Genomic DNA, 9638 nt, shown 5'->3' on the forward strand with positions numbered 1-9638 from the left:
CATGCTCTTGGGTAGGTAGAATTAACATAGTAAAAATGGCAATTTTACCAAAAGCAATCTATAGATTCAATGCAATGCCCATCAAAATCCCAGTGAAATTCTTCACAGACCTTGAAAGAATGGCGCTCAACTTCATGTGGAAAAGCAAAAAACCCAGAATAGCCAAAACAATCTTGTACAATAAAAGAATTTCTGAAGGCATCACAATCCCTGACTTCAAACTCTACTATAGAGCTACAGTACTGAAAACAGTCTGGTACTGGTATAAGAACAGACAGGAGGACCAATGGAACTGAATCGAAAACCTGGATATTAATCCATACACTTATGAACACCTGATTATTGACAAAGAAACAAAAAAATATAAAATGGAAAAATGTATATTTAACAAATAATGCTGGCATAACTGCATATCAATGTGTAGAAGAATGAAAATAGGTCCATATCTATCACCGCTTTCTTTATGTAGGCACTTAGTGCTATGAACTTTCCTCTTAGCACTGCTTTAATAGTGTTCATAGGTTTGGGTATGTTGGGCTGAATTCTAGGAAGTCTTTAATTTCTTTCTTTATTTCTTTCTTGACACAGGGGTAATTCAATTGAGCATTGTCCAATTTCCATGAGTTTGTCTGCAATTAGTGATGTTGTTGAATTCTAACTCTAAACCATGGTGATCCGATCAGATACAGGGGTAATTCTAATTTTTTTTGTATCTGTTGAGGTTTTCTTTGCTACTAAGTATGTGATTAATTTTAGAGAAGGTTCAACTAGGTGCTGAGAAGAAGGTGTATTATTTTGTATTTTGATGAAATATTCTTTTTTTTTTTTAGAAAGTTTGTAATTATATTTTTGTACAGGAAGCTCAGCAGTACATTTAACCCAGTTTAGTGGTGAGTTCTTTGGCCTTTGCCTTTGCCTTTTCCAGCTTGGCAATTTGAGCCACAGATTTAGGACCCAGGGCATTGCCTCCCCAGTGGCAGCAGATCTCATCATATCTGTCATTGTAATTGGCCCTAATAGCTTCCACCAGCTTGGCCAGAGTACCCTTGTCTTCCGAGTTAACCTGTGCAAAAGCAACAGTGGTACACGTCTTCCTATGGACCAGCCGCCCCAGCCTGGCCTTTCCCTTGATGATGCAGTAGGGGACCCCCATCTTCCGACACAGGGTAGGCAGGGAGACCACCAGCTCAATGGGGTCTACATCATGGGCAATCACCACCAGCTGAGCCTTCTTGTTCTCTACCAAAGTGGTGACTGTATTGACGCCCGCTCGAAGGACAGGTGGTCTCTTAGTTGGGACATCCTCTTTGCCGGCAACTTTCTTCTCAGCACGGGCAAGTAGCCTCTGCTTCTTCTCCTTCTTGGTCTCTGGCCTGTACTTGTGGGCAAGTTTAAGCAACTGGGTAGCTATTTGCCGGTCCAGGGCATGGGTGAACTGGTTAATGGCAGGAGGAACTTTGAGCCGCTTATAGAGGATGGCCCACTGCCGCTGCAGCCTAATGTAGCAGGGCCATTTGATGAAGTGTCTGAGCTCTCTCTTGGGCTGGATGTCCTTCCCATTACCGAAGTTTTTAGGCCTCTTCTCAAACAAAGGATTCACCACCTTCTTAGCCTCCTGCTTCTTCACAATGGCAGGGGCCGGGGCTACCTTCTTCCCCTTGGCCTTCTTTCTCTTGGGCATCTTGCCGGGCTGGAGGAGAGAGCTGGTGAAATATTCTTCATATGTCTGTTAACCCCATTTGAATCATAACATCTGTTAGTTCTCTGATTTCTCTGTTAAGTTTCTGTCAGGCACACCTGTCCATTGGTGAGAGTGGGGTGGGTGTTGAAGCCTCCTACTATTAGTGTGTGGGGTTTGATTGAAATTTAAGATTTAGTAGTGTTTCTTTTACATATGTGGATGCTCTTGTCTTTAGGGCATAGATGTTGAGAATTGAGACTTAATCTTGATGGATTTTTATACATCCCCATACACAAATATTACGTCCAAATAGATCAAAGACCTCAACATAAATCTAGTCATACTAAACCTCATAGAATAGAAAGTGAGAAGTTGTCTTGAAGTCATGGACACTACTTCCTAAATATAACTCAAGTATCACAGGCACTGAGAGAATCAATGAATAAATGGGACCTCCTGAAACTGAGAAACTTCTGTAAGGCAAAGAACACAGTCAATAAGACAAAACGGCTGCCAACTTAATGGGAAAAGATCTTCATCAACTCCACATCAGACAGATGACTTCTCTTTGCAACAGAGAGAGATCACTATAGAAAACCACAACTAATCAAAATGCATTATTGTGGAACCCAGTCCCAACATATGTATCCACAAAAGATTGCCATGCCTAATCTTCAGGGAATATTGCAAAAGAGGAGGTAGAAAGATTGTAAGAGTCAGAAAATTGTGGAATTTTCTGTGAGGTTGTTTCTCCTAGTAATATCAGAAGGTACACCCATAAAGTCTCACTAACATGTCTTCCCAAACATGAGCTTAACAATGATGATACCAATAGATACGACAAAACAGATAGGGAAAAGCCCACGTGGCCTCAACCCTACATAAAGAATTATAGGCAACTGAGGAAGATCTTCCCTAGAGAAGAGAACATCAATTGGTTGTTCAGTGCCAAATGGTTCATCCTGAAAACATAGAAGCAACACTATACAGACCAAACAGGTTTTATTTTGGAGTATATATGTATATACACATACATCAGTGTATTCAATAACAATGAACAAAGGCCATGCATTTGAAGGAGAGTAGGGAGGAGTACGTGGGAGGTTTTGGAGGTAGGAAAGTGGAGGAAAAAAATGTGGTAATTACATTATAATCTCAAAAAGTAAAAAAAAAGATAAAATAAAAAAGAAGAAACTTAAAATCCATAAAACTGTGCTTAATACAAAAGAAAGTTATTTAATTATAATATATAATGGTGCAGAATAGAAATGCCCATCTAATCTCTTTTCATAATGTTTTTATTTGAAAGTTCTTTACAATAAGGTTTAATAAAAATAGATGTGTAATTAAAATGTCTATTCTAAAAAGAAATAATGGGAAGACAGTAAAGAAAGATTGGACTAATGCAAAAGCAAAACCCAGCAGGGCAAAAATCAAACCGTGTAGGTCCATGTGATAAATAGTATTAATTGTCAACTGGACAATTAGGAGGCAAGCCTCCAGGTGCACCCGTGAAGAATTGTCTAGATTAAAGCTAGCCTCTGAGAATGTCAGTGAGGGATTGTATTGGGTAATTTAATTGATAAAGGAAGATCTACTTTAATTGTGAACAGTATCATTCTCTGGGTGGGGGAGCTTGGGCTGTCTAAAGTGGAGAAGGAGAGCTGAATTGCTCTGCTCTGATTGGGGACTTAATGCGACCAGCTTTCACAAGTTCCTGCTGCCTTGACTTCCCCACATGATAGACTATGACTGTGAAGTGTGAACTAAAACCCCATTCCCTTTAAGTAGCTTTGGTTTGTGTGTTTTATTACAGGCTGAGAAAGGAAACAAAGACATCTGGACAACAGGGTGGCATCTGTGCTCCAGAGTGTTCAGGTAGTCCGGTCTCCCTGTGCTGTGACTGCATATACACATGGCCTCTCTTTTGGGCTCACTTTGCTTGGTGCCTATGGCTTCCCTTGCCGGACACCCCATTTTCCTTACATCTCCACCACGGAGTCTCCATTGCAACTTAGGCTCCACTTCCACTTGCTAGGGCATTCCATTCTAGGAACCTGGCTCTACTAGGAGTTAAACGCTTAAACACTTGAGCTTGTTGACTTTTTTCTAGAGCCTTGACTCAAGCTGCTGTGACTCTGTAAGTCTCGTGTTTTGCATGCCCATGGAACACCACCCCAGGAAGGATGCAAGTTTTGCTGCAAGGCTCCTTTTCTGTTGTCCCAGTGCTGTGAGCAGTGTTTCTGTTAAATTGTGTTGAGCTCTTTAGAAATTATAGTTGCTTTGTCTGTGCCTGCTTTGTCTGCAACTTCCTACATCCCTACACTTTCAGACTGCATGCTTTTCACATCTTTATCCTTTGATTCTTGCTCCCTTATATAAATACAGCTAAAATTGGAGAGACTTAATCATGTCACACTCTGAATGCTATGCAGTCTCGAAATTTCATCTGCAAATAAATCAGTCCATTACTTTTGAATTCAGTCTCAATCAGATCCTCTGGACTCAGGCAAAATGTAGCCAGATTCTTTACCATAATGTTGCCCGAATGACTTCTAATCCAATTCTTTGTTACTCTCTGAAAACTTCTGAGTACAGCCTTTAAGAAAAAAAGAACATAACTGTTGATTCTTTGGGAATTTTTTTATCATGTATTCCAATCCCACTCATCTCCCAGTCCCTCCATATTTACCCTCACCCCCGTAAAGTCACTGCCAAGAGAAACCTCCAAGAAGGAAAACTTTAATTAAAAACAGAACAAAACAAACAGAAAAACCTGCCTCACTTCTCCGTCTTTCCAATACCTCTTCATCCTGGTGGACATCACCATGGCTCTGGTGGCAGTACAGGCCATCAGAATGGGGCCATCAGTATGGCCTCAGTGACAGTATGTCCCTCGGACCCGCATAACCTCAGATGGTAGCCCAGATCCCTAACTTCTGTATGGCTGTCAATGGTATCAGGAGCCACAGACACCAGCAGAGATCTGAATGCCCTAGGGCTATGGACCCAGACATGACCCTCAGTTGCAGCCCAGGCCTGGATGTCATCATGGTCCTGATTAGAAGCACAGGCCACCCAGATTAACACGGCCCCAGCGGCAGCACAGCTCTTTGATATCAACATGGACTCAGGTCTCTGACCAGAACGCAGTCATCTGCATGGCCTTCAGTGGTTACTGAAACCACGGACATCAATACAGACCCTGACTGCTGTAGAGTCACGGACAACAGTTCAGGTCCAGATGTCACTACCTCTTCCAGTGGTAGCACAAGCCAGTCAGATCAGCTTAGCTCCAGCAGCAGCATGGCCCTTGAATACCCAAATGGCCACAGGTAGCAGCCCTGACCCCAGGCATCCCCAAGGCCCTTAGTGGCAACATGGATCATGGATGTCAACACAGACCCTGGCTGCAGGAGGATCACCAAACCAGGACTGAATTTTACCCTGGTACCTGGTGACAAGCAGACCACCAACACCAGCCCATTCTTCATGGCCTTCATTTCTTCAGATCTGCCTCTTACCACAACCCACGAACTGCTTTGTTTCTCTTTCTTTCCTGTTTCTCCAACATATACTTGCTCATCATAATGAGCATCCACCCACCCAGCACCATAAGGCACCATGCATGCTTGCTGCTACCTTCAGCCAGCCTGGACTGTGAGGATCTAGGATGGCCCACAGGTGTCTTTTACCCACCTGAGCAGTGCAGTACCCGGAAGGGCTATGGATGCCTTCATCCAGCCCAGAAGTGAGCACAGCTTTTATTCTGAGGCTTGATCCATGTTCTTATTTTCTGTGTTTCTGCTATAATGGTCCCAAATGGCTGCTTCAGAACTCTAGGGATTGTCTGTCCTGGAACTCTGAACTTCTAGTCTCCCCTCACATGCCAACTCTGAAGGTTTAAGAATCACGAAAGGGTGGGCTCATTATAGTGACAGTCCCACTCCTGTTATCTATTTCTTGTATTGGTTACTTCTCTTATTGATATCAAAATACCTGACAGAAGCAACTAGAGGGAGGAAAGGTTTATTTGAGGTTTCAGTTTCAGTCCATCATGATAAAGACATGATGGAGCTCAGGGTGGCAGGAGTGCGTGTGTGCGTGCGTGCGTGCGTGTGTGTGTGTATGTGTGTGTGTATATGTGTGTGTGTGTGTGAGAGAGCGAGAGAGAGAGAGAGAGAGAGAGAGAGAGAGAGAGAGAGAGAGAGAGAAAGAGAGAGAGAGAGAGAGAGACAGGATCACAGGATCACAAATTTTGATCAGAAAACAGAATAGGTCTAGAATCAGTAAATAGAGTAAATAGGACAGGAATCAAGAACCAGACTGCAAAGGGGCTTGGTAGTAACGTGCAAAGCTTCATCATTCATGGCCTCCATCTACCATCTAGGTCTACCCCTTGAAGGTATCCAGCCAGTGTCATCAGTTGGACAACAAATGCTCAAATACATGTTCTAGTGGGAGTTATTTCATCATCAAACTACTATGTCCAATTAGGTGATGACAAATGCCAGTGTAGGGGTTTCAGTGGTAAAGTTATTTAGGGTTATATGTTAAGGGAATGTATATGTTATCAATGTCAGTTACATTTACTTACATTCTCAGCTCCAGAGTCATTTTGTCCCCAGCCTGGAGAAAAGCTAAAGGTAACGGGAATGTAGTATGGGGGTTCTTAATTGGATGCCATGGTACTATATAGTGACATTTACAAATGTTTTTCTACAAAGTAGAAGGCAAATGTGCCTGCCTGCCAGTGGCCAAGTTAAGGTGTTACATATAATGACCAAACAGAGCAGAATTGATTTAATTGATTCCACCACATTTGGTTTAATGACAAAGGCCAGTGTAGGGCAGGAGCAGCCAAGCAGAAATTGCTTTTTATGCTCAGAAAATATCCACACTATCATAGAACTATGTCAGTGGGGGGGTCAAAGGTCAAATAAACTCCCTAAAATGTCTTGGCAACACATCCTAAGTCCAAGCAGACAGTGAGTTGATGTGGGTTCCCTTCTTCCATGTGTCCAATGTTCGGGTATTGACTCGGGAGACAGAATGGAGCAGCCTCAGGCTCAGCCTCAGGCTTCTGAAGCAGATGACCAGGTCTTTGCCCAAAGTGGGAAGGTGGAGAGCTTGGGAATGCTATGAGAAAGGTAGTGGCCTGGGAGAAATTCCTAGAATGAGGTACAGGAAATTAGAGAGGGTTAATTCCCCACAGAACTGGAGAAAGTACATATTTTACCTTTCCAAGGGGTAAAAAGACATTTAACACTAAAAAAATAAAACCCAAATCTCTAGATTCTCACATACACAAAATCTTGTTGGCACACCTCATAAATACAACAGGCAAACTGCCCTCATTTTCTCTCAGGGACTTCATGGTCATGATTCATACCCAGGGTCATAGATATCTAAGAGGGAGAAGTCTGAAGCCATGAGGATGTGGGAGCTATAGTGACCGGATACTAGTTGGGGTTATGGAAAATCTCCATCCACTCATCTCATGTCTTACCTTCCATGCTCCGCCTTGCCCCCCCACCCCCGAAGTCCCATTCTATAGGGAGCTTTGCTTTTCTGATCTTGCCCTTCAGATTGGAAATCAGATCATAGATGCCTCACTTGGAAGCAAGACTCCCTTCTTTTGTGTGGGTAGCGCACATCTAGTTATGGGTTTGAATAGGTTTGAGAAAGAGGGATGCATCTTGCTTAGATCTGAATGAAATATGACAGTCTCAGGGACTTGGAGATACATGGCATATGTGTGCAGCTGTCCAGTAAAATAGAAATGGATTATCTAACAGTTCCTGATTCTGGAAGGCTGAGACTGAGGTGTCGGCAGGGCAGCTACCTTCTGAGGTATTTTTCCTTAACTTGCAGACAGCCGTGCCTCCTTGAGTCTTTACATGATCTCTCTCCGTGTTTTTTGAACTGATTATCTCTTATTATAAGGACACCAGTCAGAATGCATTGGCACTCTCGAGGCCTCAACAAGCCAATTCCCTCATTACTGTTCCCTTCTCAAAATACAGTCACATTCTGAGATTCTGGGAAATGAGGACTTCACACCGGCAGGCGGCCGAGATATCTGTGCGCGTGTGCAGAGCTGGGTGATGAAGTACACACAATGAGGACTGCGAGGCTCTTGCTCCCTCCCTAGTACTGGGCAGTTTCACTGTAGCAGTGGGATGACAGGATCGCTTTCACGATGACAGAGCAGGGCAGAACACTAATGAAGAGATCCATCCTTGGGCTCGCGAGAGTGGGCTCATTCCTCTTTGTAATGGTGACAAGATTCTCCTTGACATAACTTCGTCAGTCTATCCTGGCTCCTTCCTGATTGAACCTGACCTTAGACTTCATTCTATGTTCTGGTGGAATCCAATTTTATCTCGACTCTCACTGTATCAGTTCAGCAAAAAGCCTCTGTCCTGAGTGTCTGCCCATGCTGAGTGTATTAGCACTCTGACCTGCCCTCCGGTGAGAATGCTGTTGCATTTGTGTAACGAGCGTCCTCTTTACTCTGCAGGTTTCCTCTAAATAGCTTTCTAACCACTGACCCCGGATTGTTTATAAATCCCCACTTGACCTTAAGTCAGAATTGAGCTCCGAATTTCATGTAGAACCAAGTTTTAGACCTTTTTTTCCCCCTAAATAAAGCAAATTTTAAGGTTTGGCAAGGCCAATCTGTCTTGTCCTCTGGAAGGATCTTATGAAATTCCATCTCACCTAGGTCAGAAATGGAGTCATCAAGAAAACAAACAGGAAGTATTAGGATGGAGAGTTGGGAGAAAGGAGCCTTAGGTGGGAATGCAGATTAGTAAGTACTGTGGAAATCAGGAGAGCAGCTTCGCAAAAACTAACATTAGAGATACCATGTGATCCATCTGTTACCTCTCTGGATGCAGCTGCTTACACTTGCTCACTGCAAGTCTCTTCCCTTGCTTCAGGTCTAACCGAGAAAACACCAATTTCTATTCTCTCAGCTCCCAACCAATACAGCTCTGAAAGACCACCATTGCTGAGTTGGCCTGTTTTCCTGACCTCTGACTCCAGAAGCAAGACTTTTTTCTCATTCTCTTTTGTCTCTCTCCTCCCAGCATCTATCTGACGCTACTGCAGCTCACATCATATGGAATTATCCTTCGCTTTCCTTCTAAGTCCATCTTTTAACTTGCAAAAGCGACTCTATGTTCTCTGGGGTAATATACATTCCTGATTCAGTAGACCTGGAGGAGAACAGAGAATTTGCATTAAAAAAAAAAAAAAAAACAGGTTCTGATTAGGCAAGCATGCTCGGAAGACCTAGACAACCAGGAGAGGAATCGAGAATAGTGAAGACACTTCACACTGACAACAGAACAGTTTCCGCCTAAAAAGACTAAAAAGAGAGAAATATGCTGAAATTTAACTTAGTGTGCTAGCTTATGAAAACTCCCGGGATGTTTAGGAGAAGATGGCTGTAATTGGACACCTTTGCATTTTTTCCTCTGTCATTCATACTGCTACATTTTTAAACTCAAACCATTATTTTGTCTCTAGGTAGTTTTCTGGATTAGATTCAGGACTTGGTGGATGTGAAGAGAGGGATATGATAGATATTTCAGATTTTGGCTCTTATCAGAGTTCTGTGGGAACCTCCTGAGGGGCTCTAGGTTCTTGTGTCTCAGCAAAAGTAATTGGACAGAGATACCTTGTAGAAAAAGGAATAACTTATTAGAAAAGATGCACTTCGAAGCCAGAGAAAGTTTAGAAGCTCAGTGGCAACAATGTGCAAAGAAAAAAATGATTTGATGTCACATTTTGTGGGTTGTTTAGCTCATGTGCATAATGGTGTTTTTCAGGGACTGGGGTGAGTCCAGTGTTCCTTTCTGGCAACAGCTTTCTTGCATGCTAATTTTACAGCCCATACAAAAAGTCTTTCCTACCCTATGTCTCTTCCTGCTTCCTCACTTCTCTGCTA

The 9638-nt window shown here is 42.9% G+C and overlaps 1 protein-coding gene across 1 annotated transcript; it reads right to left on the reverse strand.

The window, feature by feature from the left end:
- Positions 1–874: 874 nt before the first annotated feature.
- Positions 875–1681, reverse strand: LOC119825401 (60S ribosomal protein L7a-like). Its single transcript, XM_038346247.1, has one exon. The coding sequence runs from the start codon at positions 1679–1681 to the stop codon at positions 875–877; it is 807 nt and encodes a 268-aa protein (XP_038202175.1).
- Positions 1682–9638: the final 7957 nt, after the last annotated feature.

Source organism: Arvicola amphibius, chromosome 1 (assembly GCF_903992535.2).
Source record: "Arvicola amphibius chromosome 1, mArvAmp1.2, whole genome shotgun sequence".
Classification (NCBI taxonomy): Eukaryota; Metazoa; Chordata; class Mammalia; order Rodentia; family Cricetidae; genus Arvicola; species Arvicola amphibius.